The sequence below is a fragment of the Silene latifolia genome, chromosome 6 (genome assembly GCF_048544455.1).
Source record: "Silene latifolia isolate original U9 population chromosome 6, ASM4854445v1, whole genome shotgun sequence".
NCBI lineage: Eukaryota > Viridiplantae > Streptophyta > Magnoliopsida > Caryophyllales > Caryophyllaceae > Silene > Silene latifolia.
Genome location: NC_133531.1, coordinates 104663228 through 104682296, shown reverse-complemented (window position 1 = coordinate 104682296; position 19069 = coordinate 104663228). Strand labels below are relative to the sequence as shown.

Sequence of the window (19069 nt, the reverse complement as noted above, 5' to 3'; positions counted from 1 at the left end):
TAATAATTGATTTGTATAATTGGTACGTGTTTGATTGTTTATTATCATGTTTAATTATGTTTGTGTGTTTACGTATGTGTTTTATTGTTTAAATTGCATAACGTATCTTGCCTATGCTCCGTTTGGGTGTTTTGGGCGTGCGGCTAGGGTTCCCAATGGAAACCCTAGTGGCGGCTTGGTGGGTGTTCGTGGGAAGACCTAGAGTTATAGCTAAACTAGTATAACCTTGAGATTATGGCTTAATGTTATAGCTGGGTTGGTACAACTCTGAGGTTGTGATAGAGTTATAGGTGGAGCCGTATAACTTTGAGATTATAGCTCAATGTATAGTTGGGCTACTATAACTTAAGTCACATGTCGATGTTATAGCTAATGCTAATGTAACATTGGGCTAATGAAGTCAATGTTATAGTTGAGCTAATATAACGTTGAGTTACGAGGTAAGGATATTGTTAAAGTTATAGCTGGAGTACTATAACATTGAATGGTTAATGTTAAAGTTATAGCTGGAGTACTATAACATTGAATGGTTGATACTTGTTTCACATAATTGTGGTGTCCAGTTATATTGTATGACAATATGTGTACATATGTTGTTGTTTACTCTTGTTCATATGATAAGTAGGATAGTCAGTTATACTATCCTATGAGTTGGGTCGTGATGTTGTTCACGCGTGTTAGTACAGTCGGTTATATTGTACATTTGTTGTTGGCTAGTTTGAATAGATTACGGTAGTTACGGTTATGTGCTATCGGAATGAACCAAAGCCACCCGTTGATGCGGGGTTTATTTGATCTATGTTCGGGATTGGGCAGAGGCAGTGGTTATACGCTCTGTTCCCCGAGTGTCGTTCGGTGTACAGTCATTGCACCGAGAGTCTGGTAAGGTCTTAGACATATATGCAGTGGTTATACGCTATACATAGTACCGATGGAGGCAGTGGTTTTACGCTCCATCAGCTAGAGGTAGTGGTTATACGCTTTGGCAAGTTAGAGGCAATGGTTATACGCTCTAACGGGCGTTCGCTCTATTCGCTATGCTTTGTTGCTAGCTTTGTGCCTTCTGTTGCTGTGGATTGTGTGTTACCGTATTCGCTATGCTTTGTTGCTAGCATTGTGCCTCAAGTTATTATGGGTCGTGTGCTACTTTGGTTGTAAGTGTTCATGGTCTAGTGGTTGCATATGGTCTAGGTTTGCATGTTTGCATCCGTCTAAGATTGATAAAGTCATGGTAAGCTGTATTGGGTTTTCATGAGTGTAGATGGTCTCACATGTTTACTGGTTTTACATTTCAGTTGTTAATGATTGTTAGTTATATTCAATTGTTGTAAACATGACTACGAGAGCATCTAGTTACTCCCGACTGAATTGTCGACCCCCTTCTCAGGTTGATCAGATGTTGCAGCTTGATGGTGCTCGTTGGGATGCATCAAGAGGCGAGATTAATAATGAATTAGGATTTTGTTTTCAGTTCAGCTTGAGAACCCTTTGAATAATGTATTAGTTTGGTTTTCGGTTTTAGTAATGGTCCGGATTTGGTCAGGTGTTTCTGCCACCTAGACCCATTTGTTATCACATACTCTGATAATATCTTTATATCATATGTTTTTCCCCTTATTTTATAATCCGGGTTGTTACATGCTCAAATCAAAAATAAATCACTCCTTTATCAACAATAAGACCATTCAAACAATAATTTCTTCACAAAATCAATCATATTTTCTAGGGTTAGGAGAAAATCCGAAAATTCTTAAATTGATTGAGCATTCAATTGAAATTAGAAGAAGAAAGGAGCATTCAAGCATAAACTCGGTTTGTTGATACTAATTTGAAAGGAGACTAGCCATAGCAAGGACTAAAAGAGGCATCAAGGGAACAAAAACACCAACTTTATCTAAAAGACAACAAGCTCTTGCATCAAAGGCATTGGTCTTGGCTCAACAAAGGGAGCAAGCTCCGGAAACCGTCAATGCTATCGAGGAAGCTACTACTTCTATCCCTGAGGTGGAACAATTGAAAAACTATCCGGAGGTAACTTTCATCTCCGATAAGCATAGGCTTGCATTCGAATCCCTAGCCAAGAAAAAAATTTTAGCTACTAAATTTGTATGTCAAGATGCTTTAGGTAAATTGGGTGTCCTTGAGCAAACAAAGGTATTCTTCGAGTCTATGTGGTTATCCACCCTCTTTGAAATGAATGAGTTAACATACCCCCTCTTTGACATTGGAATTCATTAGTTCCTTGATGGAGTATACAATTGAGACTCGAGATTATGTTGAATTCCGCCTCGAAAACAAGAGTAGAACAATGCATAAAAGTGATTTCGGTAAAGTGTTTGGGCTTAAGGAAGATAACCGGTTCATCAAGAAGCCTTTGGAGTTTGATGCCAAACCCCTTTGGCAAGCCATCTCCGGTCGCGAGTTTTCTACTTTCAAGGAGTGTCATGCCTTGTACATTCATCATCCGGGTATTAGGTATTGGCACAAGTTCGTGGCTAACACTTTTATTGCTAAAAAGTAAGCCAAACACTTGACCGAATTAGACTTTGTCTACCTTGAGTCCTTTTTGAATGTTGGTGGGAAGTCCAAAATGGGTACAATGTTCTTCAATTATTGATCAAGAGATGGTTGGACATTGAGAATGGGAAAGATGGCGCGACTTTCATTGTTAATGAAGGCTTGGTGACGAGATTGGCAAGGCATTTTAACCCGGATTTCAACAAAGATAACACTTACAAATCGGTTAAAGGAAGCCACCTTTTTTATATGAGCAATATGATCCATAAATTTCAATGGGTCAAGCATGAAAACTTAGACCATAAGTATGAGTGGCTCATCAAGGAAGCCAATTCAATTGTCCCACCAAGCAATATTTGTCGCATCTCCACCCGCCGAACCAACTACCTTATTCCCGTTTCCGAAAGTGTCGAATGCATCATCAAGCAACAACAAAATCCAAGTGAGGAGCCCTCCTCCTCCATTGTTACACCACCATATCCCTTTGCCTACCACGAGTTCAAACCGAGTGATGTTATGGTGGGCAATGACTATTTGACACAATTAATGCAACATATGTATAAGAAAGCATACAATGATCGGGTGAATGCCTACTACGCCCAATATCCACCCCTTTTACATCTTGCTAGGCAAGGACTCTTTGATCCTTCGAGTTCTTTGCCAAATTGGGTGGATAGGAAAGTGTTCTTTCCTAATGCTTCTCAAGATGAAGAAAGGGATGATCGGGAAACAAGGAGAGAGGAGGACGTCGATGATGAGAGCGGGGAAGGTAGTGGGTCTTGCCATGATGATGAGGAGGAAGAGCAAGGTTCTAATTCTAGTGAAGAAGATTTGGTGAAATCTCCGGTTCAATGGAGGTATATGATGATGATGTCGCGATGAGCGATAATTGATGGTTGACAAAGCTTGAAGGAGGACATCACAATGCGGGGTTGATGGCTTATACTAGTATTGACCTATTCCGTTGTGAGTCTCCTACCCCTTCTTTTGCTTTGTTTTTATAACATTTAACTTGTATCATTTAGAGAGTCACTTTGGACTCTTGGTAGTTTTGAGTTTGGAGTCCTAGCACCACTTAAAGGACTTCCACCTCGGTCACATTGAGGTGTTTTTCTTTTTGCTCCCAGTACGAAGAATCCAAAATGACAATTTTCATTCATGCATTGCATTTCATGCCTTGTGAATGAACTTCCCTTTCTTTTTTGCACTAGAAATAGTGCTTTGTCCGGTTTGGGGAAGTTCACTCATAGGGAATGCGAGTTAATTCAATTAGTTGTCCGAACAATAGAAAGCATGCATCATATAGTTTAGCTTAGTTTGCATCACTTGTATATATTTATCACATGTAAATATTTTACATGTAGTTTGCATTTAGTATAGAATCATGCATTTCATATCATTGCATTTGCACAATTCCCTATTGTTTTGTCCATTGAGGACAATGTCCATTCTAAGTGTGGGGATGGGGAATTCTAACACTTTCTAACACTTATTTAAAATGATAAAAATTTCAAAAATCCAAAAACATGTTCTTCCCTTTTGTAGTGTAGAAATGTATATATTGTATATATTTGTTGTTTGTTGTTCACTCTTATCACATTGGACCGACTATGCCACATTCGAGGCATGAGGAATATGAATACCGCATGTTATGATCTTCCAAACCTCCTTTTTCTTCTTATATGTTAATGACAACGTGGCTTCTTTTTGTTTGATGCGGTACAAGCCAATGTGATTATAGGAGTTGTATTTAGACGATTTGGCATACTAGTGATAGTAGCATATACATTAGGTTGTATATATGCTAGTTGTATCATGGCATGTAGTTGCATTTTAGGAAAAATTTTGTGAAAATGTTTAGTTGGGAAGCTTGGCAAGTGTATATAGGCCCTTGTAGATAATTTTTCTCCTTGGGGCTTTGTTTGCTAGAATACCCTCAAGATACCCTAGGATGTGTCATATTAATATCTTTTGACCCATGGACTAAGGCCTAGTCAAGAGTACCTTGTGGTGTGATAACTCCTTGGCTACCGTTTATTCCATTGTGACCTTTGAAGCCATGTAACCGCTCTTTCATTTCTATCATCATGTTTTGGCAAACAAAAGGGGAATTGGCACAATAATCTCCAAATTGAGTTCAAAGTACCAAAGTGAAAATCAAAAAGTTTTGCAAATTGCATCAATGGAAAGAGGAGCAAAAATAGACTTCTATGCTTTAATAGAAGTACCCTTACTACAAATGGGGTTACTTTGAAAATGTTCAAAAAGAATGCAAAGATTGAAAAATTCGCCAAGTATCAAATTGTCAAACACCAAAAAATGGCAAAGAAATGTTCTCAAAAGTCAAATGCCACAAGAAATTGGGGAGAAAAATCAAGAGCAAACTATCATTGTGAAACTCAAGGCATATTGATCCCTTTTATCCATTGATGATCCTCTCTTTGTTACATGGTGGAGAGGGGACGACCCTTCTTCTTGTCTAGGCAAGAGGGGGAATTCCGCGATCCTACAGTGTTTCTAACACCATAGGGAGTCTACTCTTGACGAAAGCATTTAGCGATTGTGGACGAAAGTACCCTAGTTTAATACAACTTGGAGGTGATTTGTTGGTATCCTTTTTAGACTTAGTAGCTTGGAGAAATAATATCTACAATAGAATGTGTATTCTTAGATTGCTTCCCCTTTAGATGATTTCCGCCACTTAGATGAGAAAAGTGGCTATTCTTTTTGTAGATGCATCCTTTACTTGATCTTGTGTGCTTAAATTATAGGATGTATCGCCATTTTGGCAAGCCTTACCTTGCCTTGCAAGAAGGCACCTTACCTCATAGGTGCCTTGTTGTGAGTTGAAGGGGCGGAGTGAGACCCGCTAATTGTCTCACATCGGCTAGTATTAATAATAAGGGTCATAGTTTTAGTCACCTCTTTGCTCGGGACGAGCAAATGTTACATTTGGGGATATTTGATGTAACTCATATTTGTTCACATTTAGTCCCCGAACTAGCCTCGTTCCTATGCTTTCTAGAGCTTATTAGGGTCGTTTCTTATCTTTAGTTCCCTACTTTGCATATTCTTTGAGGTTTTGTGTCATTGGTAGGAGAGAATTGCTACCCTTGCATTTATGGAGCAAAGTGGAGCTAAATGGAGTAGATCTAATGACTAAGCATCTAAGAGGAGACCAATACTAAAGGCCTAAGTGAATAAATCAAGTAGAACGGGCAATGATGAAGACCCCTACGACCCCTCAATGATCCCCACAGATCCTTAGGCAATCAAAAGAAGAAGAAGCAATGCTGATCAAAGATCCGGGCGACCTGAGCTCAGGACGGGCGTCCCAAGCCACAATCTGGGCGTCCCGTGGTCAAGTCGAGGGGATCCCTGGGCAGCACAAGCATACTTCAAGGTCAAGTCGGGCGGCTCCGTATGGGACTTGCAAGACACTAATCTTCTTCTTATGGTCTTAATCGTCATTTAAACCTTTAGTTACCCTAATTCTTGTACTTAGTATAAATACCCCATTGTTTTAGGGGATTAATCACCAAGTTTTAGAGATCAATAATCAATATTTAATCAAGTTAATTTACCAATTTAGTTTAGTAGATCTTCCTAATCAAGTTGTAGTTACTCAATTCAATATTAATCAAATCTTAATTCCTCTTTAATCATTCAAGTGTTCTTAGATTTAGTTGGGTAATTTGAAGACTATTTGGGGTTTACTGAAGAATTGACAACTCTTCATCATCCATCAAGTTATTCTTCTATTATTCTTTGCTTATTATTTGGATCATCCTTAAATTGGTATAATCTCTTTTACCCTTTGCTAATTAATTATTGCTTTACTCATTCACCATGTTTAACCTTGTTAATATGATTGACACCCCTATTAGCATGTTTACCATGACCATGAGTGAGTAGTCTTCTAGCTAGGGTTAATGGAGGATTAGGGGAACTAAAACATGAGGGCAGATCCATACTTAATCTAATATGTTTTTATAAAAAATGCTTGCTTGTTGTAGTTTCAACTTATGCACATGTTATGCTTGATAAATTGCTTGATTGACAACCTTGCATGAATCTCCTATCCATTCAACAAGACTTGTAAGATATAAATTAACTCAAGGCTTGTTAGACCATGCATATAGTTGAATAGGAAGAAACTAAGTCGACTTGTAGGTGTTGTACAGTCTTGACCGACTCGGCTTCGGGACCCAAATCTTCTTAGGAATTGTAAGACATAAACTAACTCGATTCCACTACAATAATTTGCTTGCATCTATGTAAACATCTTTGTATGATCACCACCATGAATCCCCTATGAACTCATGATACCCTAGTGCCTTAATCAATTGTTTACAAACCCCTATTTGCTTATTTGCTTTCATTTCTTTACATTTCATTGTTAAGTAGTTTAGATTACAACCCTCAAACTCAACCCAAATTGTGACACACTAAGAAATAGGTTTCTACAATCGATAACTTGATTCAATACCCGTCCTTTGGGATCCGACCTTTACTTGCCACTCTACTAAGAGTAGTTAGTTGAGTCTATAAATATTGTTTTGATCGGTTAGCTTAGACGACAAAGTTTTAAACCGCATCAATATATTCTCCTCGAAATGTTTTAAGTAATATTAATTGACATTGTCTATGAAGATATTCACATAGAGTTTTAACTTCTCATATTTCATACAAACTTATGAATAAATATATATTTTTCACTTTAACTTAATATCTCTTATCCATAGTGTGTAAATATTTAAATTTGCTTTAAATTTATCATCTTTATTTGCTAAGCTCTCTAACATCCTGATCTAAAAATACCGTGCATTTATGCACGAAATTTACACTAGTTTAATATCAAAAACATTACAAAAATAAAATCATAAGTTATTTATAACCATAAAATATACTCCTATATATATTTTATTAAATTTAAATAGCATATCTCGTGTGTTAAATTTCATGGGATGCCGTACCACGTATTTATGTCGTGTCCGTGTCCGTATCCATTTTGGTACTACCTAGTTTATATCTATTCGTGTTTATATTCAACGTATTTGTGTTAGGTTTAAGATGGATATGTCAATGGTTTAAATTTATTTATTTATAAAATTTTGGCAGTGAGCCGACCAGCGCACATCGTTAAGATAGTTTTGGTTTCCTTTATTCATTTATTACCAGACCCTGTTTATCTGTGTTTCATAATCTTGCCACTTTTTGTAAGCTTCCTTTCTCCCATTATTATTTTTCTTCTTCATAATTTCGTGCTGTTCTTCCGGTATTCATCATATGATTACAGATATTGTGGAGTCTCACTTTTATTAGATGTTTATTTTGTTTGTTACGTATTGTTAATTTTGCTGGTGTTTTAATGATAATTGCTTGGTGACGACTCCATCAATCACTATGATGAATTAATTGTTTGGTGGCGACTCCATTTTGCTGGTGTATTCCCGATTTTATGAATTAATTAATTGTTTCAAAATAATTTTATAAATTAATTAATTAGTACGAGGTTTGGATAATTCAATTTTTGGTATGGTTTTATTGTTGGGAGGATGGATTTTGTAATTAATGTTTGGATGAGTGTATTTGATGTTGTGGGTACTGGGTAGTTTAAATTGGTCTGAAGAACAGTGTTGTTATAACTGATTGTTACTAATTGAATTATAAATTGTAGAAGAAAATGGCATCATCCAAGCTAATATCTGATACGGATGCATGGCAAAATTTGAAGGTATTAAGTTAACTTAAATTTATAGCTTGGTCAATGATGCAATTTACGGCATGGATCGTTTCGAGTTACTGATTAATGTAATTTTGTGTAGGTTCATGTTGAACAAATTAAGAAGACCCATTTGCGGGATTTGATGAGTGATGTTGAAAGATGCAAGTCCATGATGGTGTATGCTTCTTTATTTAATTTTCTCTTATGTTTTAACTTTAAAGTTTCCATTTTTTTGTTTTTGTTTGAATTGTTGTAATTAATTAGGGTGATTGTTGGTAACTTTTGTGAAGTGAATTTGATGGGTTGCTGTTGGATTACTCTCGGCAGTGCGCGACTCCGGAGACCTTGAGTAAGCTCTTTAAGCTTGCGGAGGTGAGTATTAGTGTTGACTTTGTTTCTTTTCAAGTGCTTTGCTGCTGGGAATAATCTGGTGGATTTTGTATTCGTGTTATTTGTACTTTATAGGCTGCCCGTTTGAAGGAAAAAATCAGCCGAATGTTTAATGGAGAACGTGTAAGTTGAACTTTTTCTCTGATTTTTCTACATCAAATATCTTATGTTTAGGCAGCTGAAGATTATCAGTTTGGAATATTTTCTTTCTTTGTTATTACGTTTAGCCGTTTGGGGAAATAGCTCCATCTTAGTTTTTGATGTGGTACCATCTTCATTAGTCTATTGGTCATAATCTCTCTTTTTGGTTGTATTTAATGTTACCACCAGATCAATAGCACCGAGAATAGATCTGTACTTCATGTTGCTCTACGTGCACCAAGAGATACGGTTATAAGCAGCGATGGGAAAAATGTGGTCCCTGATGTGTGGGAAGTTTTGGACAAAATACGAGTTTTTTCAGACAAAATACGAAGTGGTTCTTGGGTAACTATTGATTTTTAATTCATTCATTTTGGTGTCTTGTTTGGTGATTATATTTACTAAAGCGATATTCGTCAGGTTGGAGTGACAGGGAAAGCACTGAAAGACGTGGTCGCAATAGGTATTGGAGGAAGTTTCTTAGGGCCCCTCTTTGTTCACACAGCACTTCAAACAGGTTAGTTATATAAAATTTTCTGTGTTCAAATCATGTTCTTTTAGTGAAGTATTGACGGTTCAATGACGTTCTCTATTTTTATTTGCAATAACCTTAGACCCTGAGGCAGCAGAGTGCGCAAAAGGACGTCAGCTACGCTTGTAAGTTTGTGCAATATGTAATTCTACTTTATTTCTACTAACGAGCTCGTTTGAGCGGTGGTACAGTGTCCGGTGAGAAACCCGCTTCACAGTCTTCGGTGAGATTCAGATGTACAAAGCCTTGCCTCTAGCTAGTGTTGAGTCTGTTTATGGCGACAGCGTTATGCTCCTATAAGTGTCTAAGTTTAGTTAAGAATCTTAAGAAAAGTATCTAGAATCTTTGGATGGCTATTTGAAGTATCATCTCTTTCACGTTACTTAGAGTCTTAGACTTAGTTAAAAGTATTCGTCACGTATACGTGTGCAAGTATCGGACTCGGCTATTTTATGAAAAATCCCCATCTTTTAGCTGAACATGAAATAATATACAGTGTCCAAGTGAGTGTCCAGTGTTGGACACGGGTACATAAGGTAATATGAAGCTGTGATGCTCGGACGCTTCACCTGACTCTGTGGATCCGATGGACAGGATCCGGACACGGATCCGGACATGGATCCTTCTATGAGAAATCGGATCCTTCGGTGTGAGAGTGTGTTGTTCTTACCCTCTGTTTTGTTTTGTACAGCACCCTATATCATCAGGACTCAGGAGTGATCTTGACATGAAATTAATGCTGTAATAAAGTTTCATTCATGTTAAACATGAAGAAACTACTTTTCCTTGCTTTTCTTTGATTTTTTTTAACTAATAATCAAATTTTTCAGAAAAAATAAAAATTAGCCGAGCCCAAATTTAAATTTGGATCCTCTTATCCGAGTCCTTGTTTTTGAGATTTCAAGGATCCGACACTCGGATCCGTACCCGTGTCGCTGTGTCGGATCCTCGTATCCAAGTCCGAGCATCACAGATATGAAGAGTCGGAGTAACATAATTCAGCCTGCCTTTAGAATTATTCAGTGTCAACTGAGACGATACATTGTTATTCATGTTGGAGAATGTGGCTGTTGGGATATCGGGGTTGACATCCAGAATGATGGCTGAAGTCGTCTATCCTGGAATGACAATAATGGCTCTCTTTGGTGAAATGAGCTGATCTGATGTTTCAAGATGGATAATTTAGAGAGTTTCCTTTTAAATTTCCTTTGGGCTGTGTAGTTGGTTTTATTATGAAAAATTGTAGTTGCTTTCTAGACAAGGTTGATGATATGTGAGTGCTTTTCACAATTATGGGCATCAAATTTATCCTTTTCTTTTTAATTTCTGAAGGAAAAAGATAGGATTCGGTTCATGACATACTTTTAATATGATGTTTGTAAATGCTTTTACTTTTTGCTGTGTGTTTGTGTACTTTGGGCTGGTGTCCTGTCACTCCTGTGTGCCGTTACGGTGCCTAATGTTCGTTTAATTACTTATGCTGCAGCTTGGCAAATGTTGATCCAATTGATATTGCAAAAAATATTGCAGGATTAAATCCTGAAACTACACTTGGTAAGTGTTATGATTGTTTGCATATCATGGGTTTCTGCATAAATTTAAGGTAATTAAATTGTTGGCATGCTTGTATATTGTTTGCAGTTGTTGTTGTATCGAAAACCTTCACAACAGCTGAAACCATGCTGAATGCTAGGACTTTGAGGGAATGGATTTCATCTGCTCTTGGGTCTGTGTTTTCGTAACTTTTTATTTGTAACTAGCCAACTACACTGTCATGGCTTGAAAATTGAAAATTAAGTTACGAATCAAACCTTCATGATTGAGTTGAGTGCTTGGTTGTTTTTTTCTTTATTTCAATACAACGCAAAGGAATTGAATTTTATAGTACCATGTATGCTCACTGACTTCTTTGGGATGGTTGCATATGTTCATTTATTTCTGCTTTCATGCTGTGCTATAAATGTAGGCCTTCTGCTGTGGCGAAACACATGGTGGCCGTCAGCACTAACCTTACGGTATTTTTCTCGCATTTATTATGTTGCTTCTGCAGTTCTGCTTATAGATTCACCCCCTCTTATTTTAAATCTTTCTTTTTCTCCCCCAGCTTCCCCTATCTCTTTTCTCCCTTGGTTTTCCACGACTCCTTAATATGGTTTATGTCAGCTAGCCCTAATCTGTAGGATTAGAAATGTAGATCTTCTTTTACTCTTAGAACTTGAAAAAGGGATGCGTTTATTTATGTTATAATACAAAATATACGAGTGTAGACCTATATTTTCCCTCCCAAAGTATGATTTTGGTAAAATTTATGAAAAGAAGGGAGAAAATAAGGACTGTTAAGTCTTTCACTACGGATGGATTAGAACTTTTGGAAGTCAGTGCAGGGAATACTAAGGAAGATGACCCTTGTTTGGTAGAGTCTGGTTGCAACTCTGCATTGAATAGTTGAACGACACTTGAATGAATATTTGTTTAAAATGTACGGGTATCTTCTAATTGCAATTTATCCTCTGAACGTGTGCTGCGTATTCTTCTTGCAGCTTGTTGAAAAGTTTGGCATTGATCCTAACAATGCTTTTGCATTCTGGGACTGGGTTGGCGGCAGATATAGTGGTAAGTCAACTTCTCTTTTCACTAAAATCGATATTTTCTATAGATAATTTCTGACTATTTGTTCTGCAGTCTGCAGTGCAGTTGGTGTTTTGCCTTTGTCTCTACAATATGGATTTCCAATAGTTGAGCAGTATGTCCCTCTTTTCCAGGTTGACCTTATACACGTTGTCCATAAATATAGCATATGATTTATTATGATTTTTGTTGTAAAGGTTTTTGAAAGGAGCTTCAAGTATTGATCAACATTTCAACTCTTCCCCGCTTGAGGAAAATCTCCCGGTGCCAACTCTGATCTTTATCACCTTAACTTTTGCTGGTATCATATTTGATGTCATTTGATGGTCTTCAACTCTTCGTGCAAATGCCATGTGTTTTATATGGTTTTTTGCTCAAGTTGTTTACAGTGTATTTTATTTCATTTGGATATTAGCTATAGCTTTTACATGGTAGGAAGTCACTGGGATAATGTTGTCGTATAGCTATCGGTTTCATAGTCCCTGTGTAGCTATTACATTTCTAATTTCTATACATGGAAATTTTCTTTACGCTTCCATATTTCCAATGGAGCCAAAGACTCATTACTCTTTGGTTATGTATTATAATGGAATAAATCAAAATGGCTCACTAAAGTGGCTGCGCTTCTTTCTTTTGTGAAGTAGCGGTCCTTCGATGCAGTTCTCAACGCAATTTTCATCTTGGGTCATTCAGAAACAGCCTCTTTGTGTTGCTAACACAAGGGTAAGGCTGCGTACATCCGACCCCCCTTACACCGCAATTTGCGGGAGCCATTGAGGCACTGGGGTAATGTTGTTGTTGTTGTTCCTTTTGATGGGTTGTCAAGTTTTTATAGGCGTCTAACCTCTATTGTTCTGATGCACCAACATCGCTGATATTCTCGGTATTGTGTTCCCGTGGTTCAGGTCCTTCTAGGTTTGCTGAGCGTTTGGAATGTTTCATTTCTTGGATATCCAGCAAGAGTGAGTGCTCCATATCTCTCGCTCAAGGGATGGAACAATTAGTCGTTCTTGAGGTTTCTTATTCATATAGCTTTTGCAGTTCAAGTTATACTAGAGCTTAACTAAATCATATTCCATATTTTTGGTTCATATAGGCCATTTTACCATATTGCCAAGCATTGGAAAAATTCGCCCCTCACATTCAGCAGGCATGTTATGATACTATCATATATATTGGTTTTTTTTAAACCATAACACTTCTGTATATTTTCTGTATGAATGATCCCTTATTTCATCCTTTTGGATTGTACATATGAATAGGTCAGCATGGAAAGTAATGGAAAAGGTGTTTCAATTGACGGTGAGGTACTTCCTTTTGAGACTGGTGAAATTGATTTTGGTGAACCTGGAACGAATGGGCAACACAGCTTTTACCAGCTGATTCATCAGGTCAGTCTCATATTTAATTTTGTGTCATGTCATCCCGGCTGCCCCGCAATGCCTTGATATTTTTTGTATGATACTTCTTTTGTTCTTTAGTGACATGGAGGTCCCCAAGAACACCTCTTCAATGGCTGTATTTACTGTATATACAGAGTAATGATCATCAAATATGTAAGCATTCAGTCAGCAGATCTTTAAACCGAATTTTCCTTACTAAAACAGAGTTCATTCGCGAACTCTGTTGCCAAAGTGCTTAAAACATGAACCCACTAGTATTCCTTGAACTCAAACCCATTGCCCGAACCAAACAATCTCCAAATCACACAACAGAAGTCCTGCGCCATGCTTCTCGGAGCTCCAACCTAGTCTTATATGTTATCCCATCACAGTCTCAGAGATGTTTCTCTACACTTAAGGACTACTACAGTAAAACCTGTTCAATGTGATATATCTTTCCATTCCTTCTGATTTTCTATGTGAACACGCATGTATATTCATTCGTCGATTTTATTTTATGAATCTGTTACTTCATTTATATCCTCATGTATGTTAAATATAGCTTCCGATCTTGTTAGACAAACAATATTATATTAAGAAGCCTCTCACTTGAATAGTTTGGACTAATAAACATATACTGATGTTCGGCCTCAAGCTCATGTTGGCTATTAGTTCCTGATTCACATTATTACAACTAGGTATGGTATTGATGTAGAAAGGACAAAACTGACTAGAGGAATGTTTCATTTGGACATTTGGAGGTGCATGTGTAGACAAAATTTTAAGTATGTGTAAGTGGAAAGCTTTAGGATGGAATAAATCAAAATGGCTCACTGAAGTGGCTGCGCTTCTTTCTTTTGTGAAGTAGCGGTCCTCCGATGCAGTTATCGACGCAAATTTCACCTCGGATCATTCGGAAACAGCCTCTTTGTGTTGCTAACACAAGGGTAGGGCTGCGTACATCCGAACCCCCTTACCCCGCCATTTGCGGGAGCCATTGAGGCACTGTTGTAATGTTGTTGCGTAGGTGGAAAGCTTTCTGGATTTTTGGCCCAGCTTACCTGCATTTTATCAAACATTAATGTTGTTTTTATGCTCTTTCAAACTTTCAAGTCAGGTCTTGGACATGATTACTTTAACGATAAGTCTTCTGTTCAGCCTATACATCTTTGAAAGACTAAACTCTGATTCTATGTAGAATCCACGACCAAGCAAAAGAGAGTTTGCAATAGTACGCTTAATTGTTTCTCTGAAATATTTAGTATTAATCCTGCAGGGACGTGTTATTCCCTGTGATTTTATTGGAGTTGTAAAGAGTCAGCAACCAGTATACCTCAAAGGTACCCTCTATTAAAAAGGTTTATGTAGCCTGTCATTGAACAATTTTACTGTCACAGTTACATGTAATATTATGCTGTCCTATCACCAATATCTTCTGATGATAAAACTGAACTTTGCAGGAGAAGTAGTTAGCAACCACGATGAGCTAATGTCCAACTTTTTTGCTCAGCCTGATGCTTTGGCATACGGAAAGGTTTACCTGTTCTTCTTCTTGAGGCATTATCCTTTGATTATCCTATATGTGTGGATTTTCATCATCTGTGATAGAGATAAATTTAGTGCATGTTTCGAAGAACGAATTAAGTTAATGGTTGAAATTTTTCTTTAGGTATGATATATTGTTTCTACGCGTGTTTAACTTGATAGTCTCACGTCAGTCACGTTAGTTACTTTGGTCATGGTATTCTCCTATAAGGCTCGTTTAGTAACTTTATCTCAAAATCGTCTACAGTGGCTTAATCTTGGGGCTTTGCATATATTTGGCCTTTCAAAATGCGTGTCTTGGTAACATACGAAACATAACTCAGATCGTTAATATCATGTGCTGCGTGACAATTCTCACATTTCGACCCTTTTAGAGTCTATTTTGGTTTACGTGTGTTTATTTTCATGCACATCTTGTTAGTCATACTTGATGCAGTGGTGGAGCTAGAGGGAGGGGGGCTAGCAGGGGCCCCCTCGCCCCCTGGCGGGTATTCTTCATACGCGTTATTCGTTGAGTCTTGACATTCGTTGTATAGTTTCTTAGGCTTTAGTGCACTACTCTACACATTTAATGTTTCATCTTAATAGTTGTGTACTTATAAAACACGCCCCTTTAGGAGGTGTTTGTCAATGAAATTCACTTTCTATATAAGCTTTGTTGGTGCTCATTCTCAACATTAAGACTTGTTGTGATCTTTCTGTTGTTGAATTTGTAAGCCAGCCTTGAAAATCGATATTAGGATTCATTAGTCAGTCCCGTGACCCTTCAGATACTCCTAGTGGGCAATCCATCACTGGTACTTGACCCTCACGCTTACATTCTTGCCGTGCGATAAGGCAAGGGTGTTCCTCGCGTTTTGGCTGAAGGAAGCGGGCTCTCTACTGATAAATACCATGCTTCTAACTTGGTATTCATACTATTGAGTGTTTGACTTATCATTCTATTTTGTCTTTAGACTCCAGAACAGTTGCAGAAAGAGAATGTATCTCCACATCTTGTCCCTCACAAGGTAACTTCTGTGGTATTTGACTATCTTCTGACACAGTCAACGATGCGTTCTTATTTGATTTTTTTTTTGTGTGTGTGTGTACTTTGTCTTACAGACATTCACTGGCAATCGTCCGTCTGTGAGCCTGCTACTTCCATCCCTTACTGCTTACCATGTTGGACAGGTTTGGTGTTTCCTTCATCTTTGTAGAGTATAAGCTTGTGAATAATTATTAAGATGGGACTGTGCCATGTCATTTGCTTCTGCAGTTATCAACTACCATGCGAAAACATCAGTTAGTGGAAAGTTATATTACTTTGATACTTCATTCAAGCAACAAAAAAATAAGATTCTTTTTATACAGACATTCTGACACGCAACTGCATTTGGGATTTTTTTCCGAGTCATATCTCCAAGTGCCAAGAGAACTGTTTGCTTTGCCGTTCTTAATTAGCTAATTATAGGATATATTTGTCGTTTGTCTTGCAGTTGTTGGCTATTTATGAACACAGAATTGCTGTTGAAGGATTCATATGGGGAATCAATTCTTTTGACCAGTGGGGAGTTGAATTAGGGAAGGTACGTATGACGGGAGTAAGGAGGTTGTTCATACTAATTTGAAGTTTAGAATTGTGTCCACTCTGATTGTTGAAGCAGTTTTATTTCTTTTCTTCTACTCCATATATTTTATTTTGTGACACTTTATTATTGTGATAATACAGTCATTGGCAAGTCAAGTGAGAAAGCAGCTTAATGCATCTCGTACAAAAGGAGACCCCATCAGTGGCTTCAATTTTAGCACTACGACAGTGCTAACGAGATATTTACAGGTATGAAACCTGTACCTTATGTGGTTCATATGGTTACTTGTTATTTCAGTGAGTTTTTAACTCCATTTTTTTGTCTGAGTGTTAAATATCATGCATAGCATGCTTAATTTTTGCACAGCGAAGACAAACCAATTAACCCATCTATTTCAGTTGCTAACTTGCTATGTCCATGAGACTTGACAAATTGGATAAAATATAACAGCTTTTTCTGGAGGAGATCTTACGTGATTGGAATCACTTGTCATGCATGGTATTTTACCTACATAACCCACTTACAAAGTAGTACAATTTTTAATGCCATCAAAAAGCAATAACCAAAGTTAGGTTTGACATATATTCACGGGCAGAATATACCGAGCCACGGGATTTGTCATTTGTTCCCTGATTGACATTATTAGCCTTGATTTTTAAACCACCAGTGAGAAGGATAGAGGATAAATTTGTCAGGATGCATGAAACTGCCGTGTCCCAGTTGATCTCTCCCGTGACTTTATGGGCAGCTCAAAGTTAACCCCCTTCCTTAATCTTCGTGCCAAAAACTATGTTAAATGGATGACAGGAAAAAGGTATGACAAGTTATGAATGCGACATAATTTTGATTCTTCTGTTTTGTCGTTTCTTGTGGTAACGTGTAACATAAATAGAAATGGCATACGCATCGCCTATGATGACATTAGTGAGGTAATAGTCGGTCTATGCAATTCTCACTATTGATCATCTCGAAACATCATGATGTTTCATCGCAATGTTAAGGTTGTGTTCATCCAATGTTGTTGCTGCAAGTACTTCAATTGTGGATTGTAAAAACCTCTCTTGCACCAAGTAGATGCATCTAATGATCAATTATAGACATATTTGATACAACATTGAATTCGTAAAACGGCATCTCACAAGTTTGTGTACGATTTGATGACAGGCAAGTTCAGATGTCCCAGCCGAGCTGCCAACAAAGTTACCATGAGTGTAGCTGCTTCTCAGCTTGATGAGGCTTTTATATCATCAACCTCTGCTTGATATAAAACCAAAGCTCAATAATAAGTCTCTTTTGCGCTTCATTTGTGCGGGTCTCTCTAACGCCTTTATTGTCTAGACTTGAGAGGCATTTTAGTTTTCACACTATATCATTATGTTCTTGTTTTAGTCGCTCCCTGTATTTTTCTATGAATGAGAGCATTTTTCCGAATATAAACTAGCAAGCCTAGTTTCATGTCGATATATATTTCTCTTTGATGAGGGACTGGCCTCTTGGGTTAATGGCAGTCTTCAATCATTATATCATTTTTCTATCAGCCTGTATTTTAAATTTTTCTATCAAATTTTGATCACTCAAGATCCGTTGACATTTTTTCCACATCTCTACAACCAAACAAAAGGCATGTATAATGAATCGGTGATTAATTTTTTTGGTCTCGGCCGTATTTTAAATTTTTAGTGCTTCAAATCACACTTCTTTTAGGTGGGTACTCTATTCAATCGACTCTTTATCACAATATATATTTGTTCGAAAAATACTCCCTATCATTATATCATTATATATATTAAAGAAGACCCTTCCTAGCTGAGGTGGCAACATAAGGATCAAGGAAAGTGAGTTTTGAGCCTTCTCATTAACTCTATTCAATCAACTCTTTATCACAACATAAGGATCAAGGATTAAGCTTGAGAGTCTTTATATGACGAGTTCTGTAAGAAAATAAGGCCATGTTTTTTTCAGGCTTTTTAGAAATTGAAATTTAATCAATCGAATCGAAATGGAAATGAAATAATGAATCGAAATTGAAATTTAATCGAATCGAATGGAGTGAATTGAATCAATCGAATCGAATGGATGAGTAAATTTGAATCAACTAAGTCGATTAAATTTAATTGAATGAAATAATATTAATATTAATATTAATATTTTAATATTAATATTAATATTAATATTAATATTAATATTAATATTAATATTAATACTAAATATAATAAATAATATTAATAATATTAATAATAATAATAATAATAATAGGTATTAATATTAATAATAATAATAATATTGTTATTATAATTATAATTATAATTATAATTATTATAATTATTACTATTATTATTATTATTAGAAGAAGAAGAAGAAGAAGAAGAAGAAGAAGAAGAAGAAGAAGAAGATGAATAATAATAATAATAATAATAATAATAATAATAATAATAATAATAATAATAATAATAATAGTAATTAAACTAATTTGAGTGATTAACTAGGTAGTCACCATGAACCACAATTCGCCATCAATCTAATTAGGTGAAATAATGGAGTACCAATTTGCTAGATTGATGTACAAAGTCTAGCCGTTTATCATCCTAATTTGACAGATTAGGTAACCACCACAAAGCACCAACAATCCTAATTT

The 19069-nt window shown here is 36.7% G+C and overlaps 1 protein-coding gene across 2 annotated transcripts; it reads left to right on the top strand.

The window, feature by feature from the left end:
• Positions 1-7578: 7578 nt before the first annotated feature.
• Positions 7579-17952, top strand: LOC141587060 (glucose-6-phosphate isomerase, cytosolic). Of its 2 annotated transcripts, none has more exons than XM_074408479.1 (24): positions 7579-7736; positions 8198-8254; positions 8346-8422; positions 8536-8617; positions 8711-8758; positions 8966-9121; positions 9197-9293; positions 9391-9433; positions 10795-10862; positions 10950-11034; positions 11275-11323; positions 11849-11921; positions 11991-12051; positions 12134-12200; positions 12842-12898; positions 13033-13086; positions 13199-13327; positions 14595-14658; positions 14779-14852; positions 15820-15873; positions 15968-16036; positions 16342-16431; positions 16575-16682; positions 17599-17952. In XM_074408479.1, exons 2-24 carry the CDS (start codon positions 8204-8206, stop codon positions 17641-17643), a joined length of 1701 nt encoding a protein of 566 aa, XP_074264580.1. In that variant the 5' UTR covers positions 7579-7736; positions 8198-8203; the 3' UTR covers positions 17644-17952. The 2 variants fall into 2 exon arrangements, with proteins under 2 accessions (XP_074264580.1, XP_074264581.1); XM_074408480.1 differs by lacking the exon at positions 7579-7736 and adding an exon at positions 7742-7795.
• Positions 17953-19069: the final 1117 nt, after the last annotated feature.